Raw genomic sequence first — 22,519 nt, forward strand, 5'->3', positions numbered from 1 at the left:
TGAAATGGCATCCTGACAGTTTCAAATCATCACGCTTAAGATTAAAGGAGGATGAAACTCTAGCTGGGAACAATTTAGTTTGATTGCATGAAACAGAAACGTTAAAGAAATATTGAGAACTAAAAGTTATATCACTAGTGATGTGGACATCCATCGACAATGCAGCAAACAAGTTTGATATCAATTATCACATTTGCACAACTCCCTAACTTTACTAGGCCTGCAAATTTCATTTGGGGAATTGTCACTTTCCTCAAGTCATTAAATCAGACGGTGTAATATGAAAGGAAATCCAATAATGAAGCGAAAATTGTCGGAGGGTGGGCTTGAATGTAAAATAATTAATCTCTAAAACTGGACACCTCCATCGATGATGAAAACTCTTATTTAGCTCAATGATTTTAATTTGTAAAATTTTCAATGCCTTTTCTTGAGTCGGTGGCATAACAGGGGTAATGTAATTTGAGTACCAATCCAATGTACACTTCGAATATCATATGCTTTATTAATATCTCTGAATTTCGGTACGTTGATCGGAATGGACAATCTTGTAGTTATAGATGGTTTATTTCTTTATTTAGTTTGTGATCAATATATTCTTAACTTCTGAAGCGAATTTTATCGTGGCGATCGAGTCGGCCTATTCTTCTTATTACATTTGAATCGCATGCATGCATGGTAAACCCTCTCAAAAGCTTTTAGATTAGTATCTTACCATAGAGCTATTACATGATGAACGTCTCGCACTGCAGCTCGTAGGTATGATCCAGTCAGTCATATTTCGACATCATTTGTAATATTTTGACATCATTTGTAATATTTTGACATCTTTTGTAATATTATATCACAAAGGATAGGCCTAACTGTGATCTGAAATGGACTATGCCCCCTGGATCAACCTCTAATATACACAAATCGTGTGGTCGGCTCTGAACTGAATCAATAGAAGAAACATCAAACTACAGTATTCACCGACCGGCCTCGTCCGCACGTGAATATATATTGCATTACTTGCTGTTCATGCGAGTGGGAGCGTTGCAACTATCTGAAGTTGAATATCGAATTCCAGGATCCTTTTTATGCTCAGTGCATTAGCTGCTGTGAGCCTTGACAACCTGATACAGCTCCCGATACAGCTACCATTACTGTCGACCCGGTTTGCATTGGACGTGATTGGTAAGTATATTATCTCCACATCCAGTATGCTTCTCTAAACACTCCAGTCTACCAGTCGTCTACAGGGCCAGTCATAAGGAAATATAGATAAACATCTGAATATATTGAAGGGGTGGGTCAATGTGTCTTATGAATTTTTCAGTGGCATTCAAAAGTCATGATACTTTATTGTCATATACTAAAGTATACAACAACAAAATTTCGGGCATAAAAGAATGAGAAGATGAGAATAAAACAAATTGTCCTAATTCCCAATTCTATAACAACAATGCCAAAAGAATTTACCCAAAAGATACAAATAAGAGGTTTTGACGCTTGTCTTGGGTGCGTGGGGTATAGCACCAAACACTATCTATTTGTAATTGTTTTATATATATGTATTATATATGGATGGATGGATTTGGAAATAAATGCATGGGTTCGGTAGCAATTGATGCTGCATGCCACCAAAAAAGTAACTTATTTTTTCTCACCCACCCGCCAGCCCTTTGTATTTTTTGTTGGCGAAGTTATTTCGCAATATCTCGTAAGCCAAAATGGATTTTAAGGTTAAAATTGCTTATATCACACAGAGAATGCTTATTTTTTTACTTTATATAATAATATATATATATATATATATATATATATATTTGATATATACTTTATATTACTATATATTTTGCTATGCTCACCCTGTATCAAATTATAGGCCTAGTTCAAACTTCAAAGATAAATTAAACGAAAGAAGCACAAGTAAGCTGAAATAAGAGTGTAAATGCAGTTCGATTTCGTAAAGAAGACATATCCGGTGAGCAAAATGAGCTAATCTATACTAAATGCTTTTAGTTATCCTGTTCTATATCGTCTGTGAATTAGATGACGAAATAAAAGTTCTTCTTTTATTCATGTGATTAGGAGAATAATTTTCCTTACTGGCTTTATATACTTTATATCGTAAAATCCAAACGAAATTATTTCCGACCATCCAATAGTTATGCCTATTTTAAAAGTCAGGAGCCAAAAACAGAGTCAAAGTTTATAGACAAGTGGCAGTGACCAAATAATGAGGTTCTCCATGTCGTTTGTTTCTTTTTGTCAGAAATCCCACTTTTTTCATAGCATCATTATGATGCGGGTATTTTTGCTTGATCACTTTGCTGACTCACGAATAATACATATAATAAACATCGGTGTGTTGGCTCAGTTGGTAGAGCGTCCGTCTCACAACCGGGAGGTCGGGGGTTCAAACCCCGGCCGCGTCAGACCAAAAGACGTTAAAAGATGGGAGTTGCTGCTACCCTGTTTAGCGTTTAACGATTAAAGGGATAGAGCTTCGTCGATCTGGCGCTGCACAGCGGCTGCCGGGCCCACGATCATTGGGCAAAGCAAATTTTCGGAGTATTTCATTTCATGTCTATTTCGAACAATAAATTATGGATTTTCATTTTTTTCATAAATAATATGGGTTAGGGTTGGGTCATCATTACAGCCCCCCCCCCCCCCCTCTTCCCGATCAAATTTTCCTAGAGATGCCCCTGCTCAAGGTATTCAACTCATTTCATATCGTTAGTGGGTTTCTAAATGTGAAACGTAATCCATATATGTAGTAAGCATTATTTATGCCTTTTGACATGTAGCCTTAAGACCTAATAAAAACATTTTTTGTTTGTTTAATTTTCATATTTTAACCATAGCATCTGAAGATTTGATCGCCAGTCATTGGAAGCAATACGATGTCCGGGGTTTTGCGAGTTGTCCTTTTCATTTTCATGGGTGGTTTGGCCATGCAGTGGCCTATCACCCAGCATCTAATCTTTGACATGGCTTGTCATCGCTTAGGCTATTCAGATGATGTTTGCTCCGATCTTGGCAACCACACGGACGCTGAACACGCTGTACAGGGCCAAGCCTCTACCATAATGACATACCAATCTGTCTTCTGTGATATTCCTGGAGCAGTGGCGTCCCTTATTCTAGGAGCGCAAAGTGACAAGGTTGGACGAAAACGGATCATGCTCCTTCCAATAATGGGCGTGACACTTCTGCTTGTGATCCTGCTTCTAGGTTCAATGATACATACGACGTCCATCGTCTTCATAATGGCCAGTTCTGTTGCTTTGGGTATCAGTGGTGGAATAGGTACCTTCATGAGCACAGTCACTAACTATATCACGGACATCACCCCTGAAGAACAACGGACTGAGACACTAAGTAAAACTTTACCGTTCATGGGGTTAGGTGTCATCGTAGGGCTTATCTCCTCTGGTATCCTAACCCAACAACTCGGGGTGTCAGCGGCCTATTTCATAGACTTTATCTTAATGTTAGTAGTGCTCTACCTGGTTACCTTCCACCTTAAGGAGTCTAAACCAACCACTGACAAGTCCAAGGATACCACATCTCATCCGGAAGATCAGTCTCAGGGCGTCGGTTCCGCCATATGGGAAAACCTGACCGCTGGTGTAAAAGTATTCACGTCTGAGAAAGATGGCTTCGTCAGGATTCAGTTGGGAATGATAGTTCTGCAAGGCATGGTTGGATTTGCGATTATGGTTGGTAAGTTTTTTTTTCTGACCCCAACATGACATGACCCCATATAGATTGTGGTTAAAGACCCATTCCACAGAATGGATCTAGACCAATTAAAGACCAACCATTGGCCATGAATTTTAGCAGTTTCCAAAATCGACATGTAGTCTCTGTTGAATGGCTCTGAATAGGCCTACCCCTGAAACACTACTGAAAGACTAAAAACAACTTTCCTAGTTTTTCAAATTTGGACCTCGAAGGTAGCTGACATTTTACTGGGAGACTAATAAGACCGTTAAGAGATCATGTGGCACACTGTCAGAGATCTTTGAATGATCAATAAAGATCTCTTAAAAGTGACCAAGACACCCCTCCGAGAATTCTGAAATACTGACTGATACTTGTCTTCAGTGGCGTAGCTACGGGGGGGGGGGGGGGGGCCTGGGGGCACATGCCCCCCCCCCCCCCCGGTGCCCCCCCCCCCCCCTAAAAAAATTGGCAGAGCAAAAAAAAAGGGAGAAAGAAGAAAAGAAAAAAGGAAAAGAAGGAGAAAGACAGAAGAAAAAAAGAAGAGGAAAATAAGAGGAGGAAGACGAGTGAATAAAATAATGTGAGGGGAAGACTTGCAAAAAAAAAAATCTTTCACGTTACTATATGAAATTTTTGCTTGCGCTTCGCGCCAGAATTGCCTGTTCGATGATATTCATATCTTGCTCAATAGGCTGATATGGAGCAAGTTTTGAAGTCAATATACAAAACATTTTAGCTCGGACATCGAGCTTTCATTATTTTTTTTTCATTTACAAATTTAAGTGCTCTGTAAAATGTCCGTTTTATGGTCTACATATCAGCATTTTAAGCTCACGCTGCGTGGTCACATTGTTTGATTTGCCAAGTTCCTATTGTCTACGTGTATTCCATAAAGTTCCATTAAATAAATGTATTCAGAATGCCCAGATTCTAGGTCTAAATCTAAAACATGCGCGATAGCCTGCATGTTCTTTATTTAAAATGTACTTATAAATTATCCATTTTCACATCAGAATGTCAACAATTGTCTGATCACGCTTCACGATCGCATTATTAATGATACCCAATTAACTATATCCTATTTATGATTTACAAAACATGAATAGAGTGTCCCGCTTTTAGGTCTAAAATCTCAATTTTCTTCCTTTCGCGCTTCGCGCTCGCATCAATATTGTTTATTTACAGACCTATCCCGTTTATTAATACAAAAAGTGCTTAGAGAATGACCAATTTTTTAGGTCGGAGTGTCAAAAAAAATTGCTCGCGCTTTGCGCTCCCATTATTGAAATATATACCGTCTTCGTGGGTAACTGTAAGCAGTCCTTAACATGTCCCTTTTCGATAATGCTAGAACAGTTAATAAAAATTTCTGCTCGCGCTTGGCGTTCGCAGTAATCATCTAGTTACATACGAATCTTGTTCAGGATCATACATAACATTGCCCAGAATATTAGATTTTCAGCACAAAATACATGAAAGTTAAAAAAAATCGCTCGCGCTTCGCGCTCGCACTTTTTATAAGGCTTATGAGATTATTTAATGTTTATGTTGTTTTATAAGAATAAAACTAAGTAGTGACTGATCGGGGAAAATATAGGTGAAGATAATTTCGGGCCCCGTCCCCTATTGGAGAAAGTCGGATCCGCCCTTGTGACACATACACACACACCGGAAAAAATGGTGCCCCCCCCCCTGAAAAAGCAAGCCCCCCCCCCCCCCCCCCCCAGGAAAAAAATCCTAGCTACGCCACTGCTTGTCTTGTCCGGTTGAATTCAGACTGGCGTTCTTTCAGAGATCTTTCTTTCGACAAATGATATTTCGATGGACTTTCTATGGTCTTCCGATTATTTTCTTTCAAGGATCTTTCAGCAGTTTTTCAGGGATTTCCACAAAACGATAGATGTTCGAGGGATCTTGGGAAGTCTAACATTTTAAGTTCATCCATAGATCTCTGAAAGACCACTGAAAGACCAATTTCCTGAAAGACTGTTTTAAACCATTTCGTAAAGTTTTAGAGCCCATGGAGACCAAGAAGATCGCTGGGAGATCGGTCCGTAATCGCATAAGACCTCAAAGATCATTGGAAATGATTAAACAATAAAGCAAGTTATAGATGGTCCTTCAGGAGTTATTCAGCGCTCGCGCTTTCTTGGAATGGGGATTTTAATTAACTTTGGCTGCACGCGCACTTAATATAACTAACCTTGTTCTTGCAAGTTATAGACCACCACCCCAACTTCAAATTCAAGACATTATGATCATTTTAATGTTATCACATATAGTGTTTGAAATAGTGGTAGATCTTATTCTCTCGGGTACCCATACTTTGATGACAAAATATCCCTACTAAACTGGTCATGTTGGATGGTGAACTTAACTTATGGGTTCTTTTGCTAGCGGTTAGATAGGTAGGCGGATATGAGGATGTGTTTGTAATTGGCTGTATAATAAATCCCTCAATGTGACAAATTAATTTCTTTTCTTTCCAATCCAGCCGAAGGTAATTTGTTGATGCTGTATACGAAGAAGTCACCCTTCACCTGGTCTCCATCTATGTACTCCATCTTTACCGCAACTAAGAATGCACTAGGCATAGTAGGGCAAGCCGTAGGAACCATTCTGTTCTTTAAAGTGATGGGCGCCAAGTCTATCAGGAATGATTTCATCTTGCTTTTGATGGCATCGTCTGCTGGGTTTGCCATAAATTTCATCGTCGCGTCGGCAACAACCACCACGATGATGATGATGAGTGAGTATCAAGATCGGTGAAAGGATGGGGGTATTTGTTGGTCGCTAAATTTGTGACATAGTTATTATTTTATCAGTATAGGAAAGCTGGAAAATCTGGAATGTATCCCTTAGGTAATATCTATTATAGCATCAATCATCATGGTTTAAATATTTACCCCGGTCGCCGAAAGAAATTATTATTGTGGTAATGATTAGTATCATCCCTTCTCTTGCCTTTCTTCTTCTTGCCCTTTCCTATAGCCCTATTTCCTTCTTGTTTTGTATTGTATTTGTGCTACAGGCATATCCCGCCACAAGCTTTTTGCATTTAGGGAATTATGCCTTCTTCTGTTAACAAATCTTTTATATATATTTACATTCTTTTATGATCATTGAGTTTGTATGGATTATTGTAAATTGATATCTTGTGAAAATGGAAGAAAATAAATAAATTGAAAAAAAATATCATGATGATCATCATCACTTTCTGCGTTTAGTGTAACAATTAGCCGCAATAAAAAAAAACTGTTATATAAATTTTGATGATTACAGCTACAGCTCTTGTTATGTTTGCTACACCTGGACAATCAGCAGCTGGTTCCATAACATCCAAACTCGTCAACCCGGAACATAAAGGTAACTAGAATGCATCTTAAACGTTATGGAGAATCCATCAGCGCTAACAAGGGGTGATAAAAGACGCTGTATACCCCCCTCCCCCCAAAAAAAATAATAATGATAAAAGAAATAAATAAATGATGATAAATAATTCTCCCTCTCTCCCCCTCTCTCTCTTCCCCCCTCTCTCTCTCTCTCTCTCTCTCCTATCTGTTTCTCCATCCTTCCTAAATCTCACACTTGTCTGAAAGGTGGGGTCAGCTAGGGAGGTATAGTTTCCCCCTTCCCCCTGAATACGCCAGTAAACCCTCTTGCAAATTTGTAATTTGGCGTGAGGAGCTTTATTGTTTATCAAAAAGTTGCATTCCTAACACGAGTCTACACGACTCTTTTCCCCTTTCTCTCCCTTTCCGTATATTAATTCTACAGGTGCGTTCACATCTCTAGGTACCTTCCTCAACACAATCACTGTACCCATAGCAGGATTCATTCTCAATAGTATATATTCCTACACAGTGCATTATTCACCAGGTATTGTCTTTCTTTGTATAGCAGCAGCACATGCAGTCATTCTAACAGGAAATGCGTAAGTATATTTTAAAACCTTCGTAAAGATTGAACAATTATATATGTATCATTGATTAATTATTTTAAAAAATCGGAACACATAACAATAACCATGATAACTATTCACTATAAAATGATTGGATTGATCTTGTTCAGATTAAACATCGTGCATTATCGTTAATTATATTTTCAGATATGTGGTCCTATTTACGAAGCGAGAAGCTACCCATGGCGAGAAGACAGACTAAACTCATGATGCCTTTGTATATGATATTGAGATCAGTATGGGGGTGTACTGTACATTAAAGGAGAATGAAACCCTTGAAACCAGCTGAATCCATATCAAAGAGAAAAATCAAAGAAACATATTGTTGAAAGTTTGAGGAAGATTGAATGAATAATAAGAAAGTTATGAGCATTTGAATATTGAGATCACTAATGCCATGTAGATCCTCCAATTGGCAATGCGACCAAGATCTGTGATGTCACACACGTACAACTCCCTCATTACTTTAGTACTTATTTCACTTATATTCTCACTTTTATAGAGTCTATCACAAGGTGAGGTGTTCTCTTTATGAGAGGACAAGTACAGAGGTTTCACAACATTATATCATTGATGAATCGTTTGTCATATGATTAGAATGAGCAAAAAGAGATGTTTTGGGGTATATTTTCAGTGTCCAAAAGGGGAGAGTTGTTCATCTGTGACATCATAGGTCTTGGTCGCATTGCCAATGGGAGGATCTCCATAGCATTAGTGATCTCGACATTCAAATGCTCATAACTCTTCTATTGCTAGTCCTATTTTACTCCAACTTTTGTTGATCTTATTCTTTGATTTTTCTGCTTTCACAAAAGCTTATTTGCTCCAAGAGTTTCATTCTCCTTTAAACAAAATTTGTAGCTTTATTATGCTAAACTCGGGACTTGTGGACTATTATAATCGAATATCGTAAATGAAATAACATGGAGTAAATGTTTACAGGATGGGATTACAGCTGTAATCATATAGCTTTGTATTTATGCATTTTTATAGTTTTATGTGCATTTGACTATATTTCATGCAGATTAACATTTTGACGGAGATCACTTCTAGAAAATACCAAAGATAAGGGAGCGTTTCATAAAATGACTTGTCTGATGTTTTATCCAACAGTTGCCATATGAACTGTGATTTCGGCCAATCAGAATCAAGGAAATCATAAGATCCATCAACTTGTGTGACGGAAAAATGTTAATGAAACGCTATCCAACAGGGTCACATAACCCAAATGCTTACAATCAATCTGTAACAACAAAAATATTATGGTTCAAAAGTCTTACCAATCAGAAAGAGTTTTTAATTTTTTTTTTGTATTGATTGTAAACTTGTTATTATGAGGCCCCTGTTCTAATTGATAAAAATGTAAATTATACCAGCTATATAGGCTGGATGTAATTTTTCAAGTTTTGTGATTGATTTGTCATTGTAATATGTATGAGATTTATGTATATCAGATTCTGAATTTCAATAAACTGAAGAAAAAAATGACAGATATTTCGTATCCAGGTTCTTATTGTTTTAATATCTAAGGTCCACCTCTTACGTTATTATACTGTGTAACACGTGTAACACCGTATCTGCATCTTACATAATTATTCGATCTTGAAATCATGCAGCTGAGGCATTTTACAGATGGGGGGCCTATTAGGGGCATGTCCTGGACCAGTGGCGGACCGTGACCTGGAGGAGACAAAACATTGGAGGGGCACAGCATTGTTCACAAACAATACAGTGCCCCTCCAATGCTTTGTCTCCTCCGGGTCACGGTCCGCCACTGTCCTGGACCCCTCCCCCCAATAAAATAAAGAGGTTCCGAGACCGAGGTTAAAAAAGGATATTGAGAATAGGAAAGGAAATGAAAAAGAAGAGGGTACAATTGTAAAGGCACTTCATACACCGTGCGGTTGTAATTGTCTATTTGGCATTCCATAATTTTATCGTCTGCGAAGATTGTAATTTTTGGCCCAAAACTGGGGCACGTTATGGCGATGGAAAAGGAATTGCATCGTTAATCGGCATATTATTTATGCCTGCCTGAGACTTTGGTAACAAGTGGCACAGTGGTAAGCATAAATAGAACTTTTAGGTTTAATTTCAAGAGAACTCGCTCAGTATGCATACAGCAATCAGTGTTATCCTACTGTAGAACTTCAATAGCTCGTGTATCAGATTGATGCATTGTACGCATAGTGTGCAGGTCTTTGTGTAGTACTATAATTATGAATATTTGTTTGTATGGAAATATACAGAAACTCTTAATCAGTATCGAATTTATTGTGTAATGATAACTCAACTAGATTAAACTCAAACCTCAGTCCTGAGGAAATAAGCACTCAAATACGCCAAAACTTGATATAAGATGGTTGACATTACATTTATTGCTCACATAACATTTTTGCAATTACATTGTCTATTTAAGCTGTTTTCGACACCCATTGTATACAGTTAAATACATTTACAAATATTCCTTATTTGTAGGATATCAGTTTAGAGTTTATTTCTAATTTTCACAACACTTAGTGTATTAAATACTGGACAGTATTGCTATTATGATAATTTAAGTCCAATTACTTTAAATTGAAGTTAATTGTTATTCACCTTAGTATAATGTTTAGACTCATAATACAGTGGAACCTTATTATTAAAGGCACTGATGTGGCAGACTTTACCTATAACAATGTATCTTCTCTCGTCCCAAGTGCCTCGTTATAATGCAGTTGCACTGTAACATGCTTTGATATGATGATATACTTATGTTGGATTTTGTTCATTTGTTTGTTTGTTTATAGTTTTTACGGGAATCTAAGGAACAAAGTGAATCAGCAAGCCAAAGAGTCAGCTTTGACCATAATGAAGAGACTAGATTCAATAAAGCTGTTTTGACTATTGTTTACCCAGTATGAGAACACGTGCGAGCTTTCGTTTGTTTGTCGTCGTAGTCCGGGCAGGCACAGTAAAAACACTTCCAACGTAGCGTCAAAATGGCCTCATCATCATCAACAAGCCTGATTATCAAGATGGAGCCAATAAATAGACGCTAGACATTTGAGTTGAGTTCAACATGACATTTCAGCTGGATGAACCTACGAACATACATATGTAACTACGTTTGGCGACGAGCACAGGATATACGCTAGAGATCAGCTAGAATTGCACCATAACGCATGAATCTCAGAATCTGAGTGGATGTTGATGGATTTTGATTTGGATTGTGAAACGATGTTGTGATCCAGTCATTTCTCATATGTCTCAATAGTTCGAGGTATGTAGAGCTGTGTATGGACGCTATGCAGTTTGATCTACACTAATGTTACAGTTACAATGAATTATGGTTGCAATGCAGCAGTGTCATCGATTTATTATTGAGGTGTATTGTGGACGCTAAGCTGGAATCGGCCACAATCGTTATTATACACTGTTATAAAATACGTGGCTTTACCATAATTTGCACCAGCAGTTGGCATGCAGCCATAATGTAACAGGACTAAAGCCCATGTTAGCGGATCAGCCAAGCCCAAGTCCAAGACTATTCTGTGTCAGCCTCTCGTAGCAGCCCTAGCATAATTTATGAACTAGCCTAATCCAGCTGAAGTCCAGCTTGAACAACAGCCCGGGAATCGGCCCGGTCAAGCCATACAGCCCGGGAGCCAGCGTGGTTTAGTCTTGTACAGTCCAGGTCCAGCCAGGTTTGAACTTGAAGCATAAATCAAGCCAACAACATTGAATTTATAAATGAAACATTGGATCTGAACTTGATGAAATAAAAGTAGTTAGAACCAGAGCTATAATAGGCTCTGTGAAACTTCAAGACTCTTGATAACAAATTAACAGAGGTCAAGTAAAAGTTGAATTTTAATAACTATTTCATGTATAGTAGTCTATTGAAAAGTGTTTCCAATATGATTCTGCAAATACTGCATGTTTTGTTTGCAGGTAGCCAGCATTAGTTTTGTGCTCAAGTGACACGAAAGTTAAAGGTGTAATTTCATTACAAAGTGATATTGACATCGCAGTTCAGAGTCAAGCAAGGAAGGAATATGTGGCGATGTTGAACTTTATCGCATGATCGCGTGGTCTGCATTCAAGCCCTTTTGATAAGCGAATTTTGAGGCGTGCGTAAAGGCTTTATTGGGAGATGTAAAATCAAATTACTATGGAGTATTTGTAATTGCATTAGCAAGAAGCATTTTAAGCGGTTTTACATTGATGAGGTTGGTAGGCTTAGCGCTGTAGCTTTGCTTAAATTGATGTTTGATTTCACTCTAGTTGCATGACAATTTAATTTGGTCAATTTGCTGTACAAGGTGCAAGTGCATGGTTTAGCATAAGAGGCCAGCTCCTTATTACACTTCTGTTGTGTCAAAGCCAATTAAACATGGCAGATTCAAGAAAGTCATCAAGGGAGAGGCAGCCCACGGAAAAAATGGCCGCTCTTCAGGCCTCTGAAGAATCAAAGACAGAGCGGAAGTTTTTCAAGATGTATGGCTCCCTTAAGGCCACAGTAAAGGCAGCTAGAACAATCATTAAGACAGAGACAGAAGAAGGTCCCATCAAACAACAGATATCCATACTGGAAGCTGGAGAGAGGGAATTGATGGAAACCTACGAGATTTTGAGGAGACACAAGGTCCCCATAAGAGAGGCCACCACGAGGATGGACCGTGCCAACGCAATGGTCAGAGATAGCCTCAACGCCTTGGAAGAAGTTCTGGGATCCCTAGAAGGTCCTTTTGACGCCGAGGATCGGAAGCAGATAGCGAAAGAATTCTTGAAACAAGAATATGCTTCATCGGTCTTCAGCTCAATTTTAAGCGAAATGGACCAAGGGGTTGAAACCAGCCAACTGCGTGGAGCCACACCAGTAATTGACATTGATAGCAATCCTGGACAGCCTGTAGAATCTCGTAACACACCATCACTTCTTCCTCAAGACAAAATGTACCCAGGAGTTGGAGTAAACCAACCACCTGAAGGTATTCAAGGGCAGTCAGCAGAATTTCCTGCCAAGACGTCATCTCCTTCCTTTCAAGATGAGATGGGCCCAGAGTTTAGAGTAGGCCAGCTACATGATAGTCTACCTGATTCGCATGTGGAACCTCGTGACAAGACACCACTACAGCCGCCTCAGACAACGTCGGTTGACGTCCAGGGCTTATGTAAGGCTTTAGCAGACAACATGTACCACACAAGACTTCCGATGCCAGTGCCACGCACCTTTAGTGGGGATCCGCTCGAGTTTGTAGAGTTCGACAAAGGTTTCAAGACTTTGATCGAAAACCGTGGCATACCACCAACAGAGATGCTGTATTACCTGAAGCAGTACCTGACTGGTCCGGCAAGGGAGGCCGTGGAAGGTTTCTTTTTCGGGGACTCCAAAGAGGCATATGATGGGGCATGGAGGTGCCTTCGACAGAGGTATGGTCATCCTTTTAATATCCAACAGGCGTTCCGGAAGAAGCTAAGTGCTTGGCCGAAGATAGCCTCCAAAGATGCCATAGGTCTTCAGAAGTTTGCGGACTACTTAAAGTCTTGTGATGATGCTATGCCATATGTCACTGGCCTCCAGGTGCTAAACGACTGCTATGAGAATCAAAAGATGATAGCCAAACTTCCAGACTGGCTGATTAGTAGCTGGAATAGGGTGGTATCAAATGAGTTGGAAGGCGGCAGCTATCCTTCATTTTCTAAGTTTGTGAAATTTGTTGCTAAGGAGGCAAGGATAGCCAACAATCCCATTTCTTCTCTAGGTGCCCTGAAATCTGAGGACTCTCAAAGAGAATCAAGTCCCAAGACCTTCAAGATCAAGCGAGAAGCAAGAAATAAAGGATCTGCTTTGGCTGTCAACACCAAGGAAAGTGCCAAAGGCAAGAACATCCCAAACCAAGTCAAGAAGGCTCCAAAACCTTGCTGCCTGTGTAGTGAAACTGGACACAAGTCCGAGGACTGTGACAAGTTTTTGGCCAAGCCACTTTCTGAACGCAGGAAGTTTGTTCAAGAAAATCATGTATGCTTTGGTTGCTTACAGAAGGGGCATTTTTCTAAGGCATGTAAACAAAGGCTGAAGTGTAGTACATGTGGTAAGCGCCATCCCACGGCTCTTCATGAGGAAAACCCTACGATAAGAGAGGACAATGCGCACAAGAGTGAAGGAGCTTCTAAGGACAGGGCTACGTCTTGCCAAGTCCGTTCTGGAAAACAAGCTAGCACTTCGATGATTGTACCAGTGTGGGTCGCGGCAGAACAAGCACCATCGTCAGAGATTCTGACTTACGCCCTCCTGGATACCCAGAGTGATTCATCGTTCATTCTAGATGAAGTAGCGCAAGCCCTGAATGCTAAGCAGCAACCCATACGCTTAAAGTTATCTACTATGACTTCGTCATCGAACATTGATTGCAGCGTGACCTCAAGTATCTTAGTTAGAGGTATGATGTCGCCCTCCCAGCTCAAGATAGGAAAATGCTATACGCGTGACTTCATACCGACTGATAGAGAACACATCCCAAGCAGAAGTACTGCTGAAAAGTGGACTCATCTCCAAGATGTTGCAAGAGAGATGCCAGCACTTCAGAGATGCGAAGTCGGCCTACTGATAGGCTATAATTGCCCAAGAGCTCTGACACCAAGACAAGTAGTTACTGGTAGCGATGTAGAACCATTTGCTGTTCGAACTGACCTCGGCTGGAGTATTGTTGGCTTTGCCGAAGAAGAGAATGCCATGGACTTCAGTAGCCAGTGTGGGAGGGTTTCTACTCGCGAGATACCATTTCCGAAGCCAAAGGAGATCATAGGGTTGCTTGAGGCAGATTTCGCAGAGGACAAATCGCCGGACAAAGCATGCTCTCAGAATGACCTACAATTCTTGAAACACCTTGAGACCAACATTGTACAATGCGAGGATGGTCATTTGCAGATGCCGCTGCCCTTCAAGACCCGGCCAAACCTTCCAAGCAATAAAAGGTTGGCAACCGTTCGATTCGAACACCTCCATCGAAAGCTTAAGAAGGACGAAGCATATAGAGACAACTATACAAGCTTCATGACAGATATCATTAATGGTGGCTTTGCAGAACAAGTAGAGACCAAGGCGCCGCCTGGAGAAACAAATTACATACCACATCATGGTGTGTACCATCCAATGAAGAAGAAGATGAGAATAGTGTTTGATTGTTCCGCGAAGTACGGCGGCACCTGCCTTAACGATCATCTGCTCAAGGGACCGGACATGATAAACTCATTGGTGGGAGTCCTTTGTCGGTTCAGGAAGCACAATGTAGCAGTGCTATGTGATGTTGAGAAGATGTTCTTTCAGTTTAGGGTCGCTGAGGATGACCGAGACCTCCTGCGCTTCCTGTGGTTCCAAGATAACGACATCAACAAGGAGCCAGTGGATTATCGCATGAACGTCCATCTTTTTGGTGCCGCTTCTTCGCCAGGTTGCGCCAATTATGGCTTAAAGTATCTGGCTAGACATTGCAGCAATGAATTTCCATTGGCATCTCGTTTCGTCGAGCGCAGCTTCTATGTGGATGATGGGCTGGTGAGTGTATCCAGTGAAGAGGAAGCCATTCAGTTGGCCAATGAAGCCAGACAACTTTGCAGCAAGGGTGGCTTACGTCTCCACAAGTTTGTTTCGAATTCTAAGGCAGTTCTGGAGAGTCTGCCAAAGTCTGAGCGTGCCAGTGATGTCACTGACTCAAACTTGGATTTTGAGGATCAAGTAGAGCGTGCTCTGGGGATAGTTTGGAATGTGGCCACGGATGCCTTTTGTTTCAGAATTTCCCTGAAAGAGAAACCAATGACACGGCGGGGAATTCTGTCCATAGTCGCATCCCTTTATGACCCTCTCGGATTTGTGGCTCCGGTCGTTCTCGATGGCAAGAGAATCCTTCAAGAAATGTGTCGTAGCGGGCTTGGGTGGGATGATCCAGTATCCGAGAACCTGCAATCAAGGTGGGAGCAATGGTGTAAGGAAATCCCGCAGCTAGAGGAGCTAAGAATACCTCGGTGTTATCATCCTGCTGAGTTTGGTGATCCTGTAACAGTGCAGCTACACCATTTCTCGGATGCCAGCAAGTCTGGTTATGGCCAATGCTCTTATTTGCGTCTTGTTAACCAGAAAGGAGAAGTTCACTGTTGTCTGATCTTCGGCAAATCAAGGGTTGCGCCAACCAAGGTGGTTACAATTCCCAGGTTAGAGTTGACAGCGGCAGTTGTGTCAGCTAAGGTGCACTCTATGTTGAAAGAAGAGCTAGAGTATCATGATGCCGAAGATTTCTTCTGGACAGATTCCCAAGTAGTCCTGGGATACATCCACAATGATGCGCGGAGGTTCCACACGTTTGTTGCTAATCGAGTCCAGCTAATTAGAGATAGGACTTCTCCCGACCAATGGCATTATGTCTCGACTGATCAGAACCCTGCTGACCATGCTTCCAGAGGATTGAGCGTAAGTCAGCTGGGTAGCACAAATTGGTTCCAAGGACCAAGCTTCCTCTGGGAGAAAGACTTTGCAGTAGGAAGTATCTCTCCGACACTCGCCGTTGGGGATCCGGAAGTGAGAGCAACCAACCTATCGACAACTACTCATTCGGAACCGTTGAACCTCCTCTCGCGCCTTACCAGGATCTCTAGTTGGAAGATGATGATCAAGGTATTGGCTCGTCTACGGATGGTAGTGAAGGGAGCAAGACAAGGTTCCTTAGTTCGTGAGAGAAAGGACGCAGAGCTGTTCGTTCTGCGGTTAGTTCAACAGGAAGCTTACCCTGAAGAAATCAAGGCTCTGACGTCGGACAAGACCGTTAAAACGACAAGTACCATCCATGACCTTGACCCAATAATCCTTGATGGGATCACGCGAGTGAAGGGCAGACTTGGCGAACTATCGACAGAAGTGGCTCACCCTGTTATCCTGCCCAAGCGTAGCCCTATCACTCGGGCGATTATCCGCCACTTCCATGAGGACATCAAACATCAGGGTCGAGGAATGACGCAGAATCACCTGAGAGCCAATGGATTCTGGATTGTAAACGGATCTAAAGTCGTTGCAGAGGTATTGCGAAAGTGTGTGTCATGCAGACGTCTTCGTAGGCCTCAAGAAGAGCAGAAAATGGCAAACTTGCCAAGAGATCGAGTAGAACCTTCGGCTCCTTTCACGAATGTGGGTATGGATTGTTTCGGTCCTTTCTTTGTAAGGAGAGGTCGTTCTGATATTAAGCGATATGGGCTTATATTCACATGTCTCTGTTCAAGAGGTATCCACATTGAGATGCTCGACGACATGACTACCGACGCATTCATCAATGCTCTCCGCTGTTTCATAGCAATTAGGGGAGCTGTCAGACAGATTAGGTGCGACCAAGGCAGTAACTTCGTAGGAGCAAGAAACGAGCTCCAATCTGCATTGAGAGAGATGACTTCAGACCAAGTGAATACGTACCTTGCAGACCAGCAATGTGAATTTGTCTTCAACGCCCCTCACTCAAGTCACGCAGGTGGCGTGTGGGAAAGACAGATTCGAACCGTCAGAAGTGTCTTAAGGGCTACCATAGACCTGTGTCCAGGAAGACTCACAGACTCCGCTCTTCGTACCTTGTTTTACGAAGCCATGGCAATCGTCAATAGCCGACCGTTAACAGTGACCAATATGAATGACCCAAGTGCGGATGCACCTCTCACGCCAAACCACCTCCTTACTCTGAAGAGGACGGTTCCGTTGCCCCCTCCTGGGCAATTTGTGAAGGAGGATGTGTACACGCGTAAAGCCTGGAGAAGGGTTCAGTTCTTACTGGAACAGTTCTGGTCAAGATGGCGGAAAGAGTACTTGTTGGGACTTCAAAGACGACAGAAATGGACGATGCCCAGACGGAATTTACAAGTGGGAGACATTGTATTGCTCACTGACGATGAAGCTCCGCGTATGAAATGGCCAATTGCGATGGTCGCAGAAGCCACTCCTGATGAAGATGGTCTGGTCAGACGGGTACAGGTGCGCGTTGGAACGAAAGACCTTGACAACAAAGGTCGTCCAAACAAGAAGCTTGCCGAATACTGGAGGCCGGTTCAGAAGCTCGTACTGCTTCTGGAAAAGGTACCTCCATAGAGCAGGTATGTATGTACACTTGAGATTGTTTGGAGCGGGTACAAATGTTTGACCTTGCATTTGCACATGTACTTCGTTTTCTGGTACAGTTTAAAAATTTAGGACTCAAATTCTGATCTTGTTTGCTGCGAATTTTAGATACACAGCGCTTAAATATTGTCGCAACCTTTAAGCTTGCCTTACAACCTTTGCAGTGTGTGTTATAATCTTTTACAGCACATGTTATAAACGTGCATTGTTTGAGTTCCGCATCATCACTTATGCCATTCTGGTTTGATCAAGCTATTCAATTGCCATGTTATTCGTGTTGTAGATTGCAAGTGTACCAATTTACATGCAAGAGGTGTATGGAGTGCTTGCTTAAAAATTTCCATATTATGGTCACATTATTTCACATGCACCACTTATGTAATACTAGTAAATGCATTTTCATATATATGTAAGTGTACTCATGCATGTGATTATGTTACCAGTGAAGGCAAATTTGGTGGGAGTGTAAAGGCACTTCATACACCGTGCGGTTGTAATTGTCTATTTGGCATTCCATAATTTTATCGTCTGCGAAGATTGTAATTTTTGGCCCAAAACTGGGGCACGTTATGGCGATGGAAAAGGAATTGCATCGTTAATCGGCATATTATTTATGCCTGCCTGAGACTTTGGTAACAAGTGGCACAGTGGTAAGCATAAATAGAACTTTTAGGTTTAATTTCAAGAGAACTCGCTCAGTATGCATACAGCAATCAGTGTTATCCTACTGTAGAACTTCAATAGCTCGTGTATCAGATTGATGCATTGTACGCATAGTGTGCAGGTCTTTGTGTAGTACTATAATTATGAATATTTGTTTGTATGGAAATATACAGAAACTCTTAATCAGTATCGAATTTATTGTGTAATGATAACTCAACTAGATTAAACTCAAACCTCAGTCCTGAGGAAATAAGCACTCAAATACGCCAAAACTTGATATAAGATGGTTGACATTACATTTATTGCTCACATAACATTTTTGCAATTACATTGTCTATTTAAGCTGTTTTCGACACCCATTGTATACAGTTAAATACATTTACAAATATTCCTTATTTGTAGGATATCAGTTTAGAGTTTATTTCTAATTTTCACAACACTTAGTGTATTAAATACTGGACAGTATTGCTATTATGATAATTTAAGTCCAATTACTTTAAATTGAAGTTAATTGTTATTCACCTTAGTATAATGTTTAGACTCATAAATTAATGTTGTAAATCGGATCAAAAATCAGATCGAAAATCGGATCGGCAGTTAAGCTTCTAAAATCGAAATCGAATCGAAAATCGAATCGGCGATGTTTAAAAACAAAGGAATACATCAAAATGTTGTTCGCGGTCGCGCGCATCTTCCTGACAAAGTCACAAAGACGAATGCATTGGAATGGAAGTCGCCAACATGCGCGATCGTTTTAAAGCCAGGGGTTTTGAGGTGTTATTGCTTTAAAATAAACCGAGTGATTTTTATTAGAAAGATAAACGAAAGACGCATCTTCCGAGCAAAGGCGCAAAGGAAAATAAAATGAAAATATTTCTCATAGATCACAGGTTAATGAACGATCGGCGGGACATCTTTTAGAAGTATTTTTAGGTGCTAGCGATTTAGAATTATTGGAATGATCTCTTACGACGCATCATCTTAAAGTCGCAAGTGCAATTAAAATGAAGTAGAAGACGCAAGCACGCACAATAAGCTCCGTCAATAGTACAGTCTTTAAAAGTTTATGGCGGGGTCCGCTATCACCACGAGGTTGAAAATAAAATGTATATCATCATAAACGATGTAAGAGAGTAACGCAATAAGCTCCGTCAGTAGCACGATCTTTAAAAGTTCACGGCGGGGTCCGCTATCACCACGAGGTTGAAAATAAAATGTAAATCATCATAAACGATGTAAGAGAGTAACGCAATAAGCTCCGTCAATAGTACAGTCTTTAAAAGTTTATGGCGGGGTCCGCTATCACCACGAGGTTGAAGAGAAGATTTATATCATTATAAAGGGGGTAAGAGAGTAGCGCAGTGAGCTCCGTCGGTAATACGACCTTTCAAAGTTCACGGCGGCATCCGCTATCACCACGAGGTTGAAAATAAAATGTATATCATCATAAACGATGTAAGAGAGTAACGCAATAAGCTCCGTCAGTAGCACGATCTTCAAAAGTTCACGGCGGGGTCCGCTATCACCACGAGGTTGAAAATAAAATGTAAATCATCATAAACGATGTAAGAGAGTAACGCAATGAGCTCCGTCAATAGTACGACCTTTCAAACTTCACGGCGGCATCCGCTATCACCACGAGGTTGAAAATAAAATGTATATCATCATAAACGATGTAAGAGAGTAACGCAATGAGCTCCGTCAATAGTACGACCTTTCAAAGTTCACGGCGGCATCCGCTATCACCACGAGGTTGAAAATAAAATGTATATCATCATAAACGATGTAAGAGAGTAACGCAATAAGCTCCGTCAATAGTACAGTCTTTAAAAGTTTATGGCGGGGTCCGCTATCACCACGAGGTTGAAAATAAAATGTAAATCATCATAAACGATGTAAGAGAGTAACGCAATGAGCTCCGTCAATAGTACGACCTTTCAAAGTTCACGGCGGCATCCGCTATCACCACGAGGTTGAAAATAAAATGTATATCATCATAAACGATGTAAGAGAGTAGCGCAGTGAGCTCCGTCGGTAATACGACCTTTCAAAGTTCACGGCGGCATCCGCTATCACCACGAGGTTGAAAATAAAATGTATATCATCATAAACGATGTAAGAGAGTAACGCAATAAGCTCCGTCAATAGTACAGTCTTTAAAAGTTTATGGCGGGGTCCGCTATCACCACGAGGTTGAAGAGAAGATTTATATCATCATAAACGATGTAAGAGAGTAACGCAATAAGCTCCGTCAATAGTACAGTCTTTAAAAGTTTATGGCGGGGTCCGCTATCACCACGAGGTTGAAGAGAAGATTTATATCATTATAAAGGGGGTAAGAGAGTAGCGCAGTGAGCTCCGTCGGTAATACGACCTTTCAAAGTTCACGGCGGCATCCGCTATCACCACGAGGTTGAAAATAAAATGTATATCATCATAAACGATGTAAGAGAGTAACGCAGTGAGCTCCGTCGGTAATACGACCTTTCAAAGTTCACGGCGGCGTCCGCTATCACCACGAGGTTGAAAATAAAATGTATATCATCATAAACGATGTAAGAGAGTAAAGCTCCGTCAATAGTACAGTCTTTAAAAGTTTATGGCGGGGTCCGCTATCACCACGAGGTTGAAGAGAAGATTTATATCATTATAAAGGGGGTAAGAGAGTAGCGCAGTGAGCTCCGTCGGTAATACGACCTTTCAAAGTTCATGGCGGCTTCCGCTATCACCACGAGGTTGAAAATAAAATGAATATCATCATAAACGATGTAAGAGAGCAACGCAATAAGCTCCGTCAATAGTACAGTCTTTAAAAGTTTATGGCGGGGTCCGCTATCACCACGAGGTTGAAGAGAAGATTTATATCATTATAAACGATGTAAGAGAGTAACGCAATGAGCTCCGTCAGTAGCACGATTTTTAAAAGTTCACGGCGGGGTCCGCTATCACCACGAGGTTGAAAATAAAATGTATATCATCATAAACGATGTAAGAGAGTAACGCAATAAGCTCCGTCAATAGTACAGTCTTTAAAAGTTTATGGCGGGGTCCGCTATCACCACGAGGTTGAAGAGAAGATTTATATCATTATAAAGGGGGTAAGAGAGTAGCGCAGTGAGCTCCGTCGGTAATACGACCTTTCAAAGTTCACGGCGGCATCCGCTATCACCACGAGGTTGAAAATAAAATGTATATAATCATAAACGATGTAAGAGAGTAACGCAGTGAGCTCCGTCGGTAATACGACCTTTCAAAGTTCACGGCGGCATCCGCTATCACCATGAGTTGGAAGAGAAGCGGAAGAGAAGATATCTATCCTCTTGAACATCGCCATAGATAATACCGCGTCTTTCTCCCTGAATAATGCGACCTCTAAATAGCTAGCACCTCAAAAACAATCTTGAAATATGTTCTGAGCGATCACGCACTGTAACCAGATCTACGCCGATTTTTATTTTCGATTTTTTCCTTCAAGGGGCATGATCGAAGATCGGCAAGTGATTGCCGATTGTGGTGAAATCGAATGGAATCGGTTGCCGATTGCAAAATCGGTTACAAGCTTACTCATAATACAGTGGAACCTTATTATTAAAGGCACTGATGTGGCAGACTTTACCTATAACAATGTATCTTCTCTCGTCCCAAGTGCCTCGTTATAATGCAGTTGCACTGTAACATGCTTTGATATGATGATATACTTATGTTGGATTTTGTTCATTTGTTTGTTTGTTTATAGTTTTTACGGGAATCTAAGGAACAAAGTGAATCAGCAAGCCAAAGAGTCAGCTTTGACCATAATGAAGAGACTAGATTCAATAAAGCTGTTTTGACTATTGTTTACCCAGTATGAGAACACGTGCGAGCTTTCGTTTGTTTGTCGTCGTAGTCCGGGCAGGCACAACAATATCGAACGATTTTTTTGATATTGTGTTCAAATTTGCAGCTTAATTTGATTTTTAATTCAAAATGTAACTTTTTTGCTTACTCCCTTCACTCTCTCACGAATATTTAGAGATTAACCCCGTACGCCATTTATGCCGCCACTA

At 40.8% G+C, this 22,519-nt stretch overlaps 2 protein-coding genes across 5 annotated transcripts; both read left to right on the top strand.

Annotated features, from left to right (window-relative positions):
• The first annotated feature begins 468 nt into the window (after window positions 1-468).
• On the top strand, window positions 469-9,168 carry LOC129265082 (proton-coupled folate transporter-like). Of its 4 annotated transcripts, XM_064101767.1 has the most exons (8): window positions 725-1,176; window positions 1,868-1,966; window positions 2,853-3,714; window positions 6,212-6,466; window positions 7,000-7,083; window positions 7,495-7,651; window positions 7,826-7,929; window positions 8,511-9,168. In XM_064101767.1, exons 3-7 carry the CDS (start codon window positions 2,892-2,894, stop codon window positions 7,878-7,880), a joined length of 1,374 nt encoding a protein of 457 aa, XP_063957837.1. In that variant the 5' UTR covers window positions 725-1,176; window positions 1,868-1,966; window positions 2,853-2,891; the 3' UTR covers window positions 7,881-7,929; window positions 8,511-9,168. The 4 variants fall into 4 exon arrangements, with proteins under 4 accessions (XP_063957836.1, XP_063957837.1, XP_063957839.1 ...); XM_064101766.1 differs by lacking the exon at window positions 1,868-1,966 and having other exon boundaries at window positions 469-1,176; XM_064101769.1 differs by lacking the exons at window positions 1,868-1,966; window positions 7,495-7,651.
• A 387-nt stretch (window positions 9,169-9,555) lies between these two features.
• LOC135154690 (uncharacterized) lies at window positions 9,556-22,313 on the top strand. The gene is made up of 2 exons (XM_064101770.1): window positions 9,556-9,741; window positions 10,468-22,313. Exon 2 carries the CDS (start codon window positions 12,054-12,056, stop codon window positions 17,778-17,780), a length of 5,727 nt encoding a protein of 1,908 aa, XP_063957840.1. The 5' UTR covers window positions 9,556-9,741; window positions 10,468-12,053; the 3' UTR covers window positions 17,781-22,313.
• Window positions 22,314-22,519: the final 206 nt, after the last annotated feature.

The sequence above is a fragment of the Lytechinus pictus genome, chromosome 7, assembly GCF_037042905.1.
Source record: "Lytechinus pictus isolate F3 Inbred chromosome 7, Lp3.0, whole genome shotgun sequence".
NCBI lineage: Eukaryota > Metazoa > Echinodermata > Echinoidea > Temnopleuroida > Toxopneustidae > Lytechinus > Lytechinus pictus.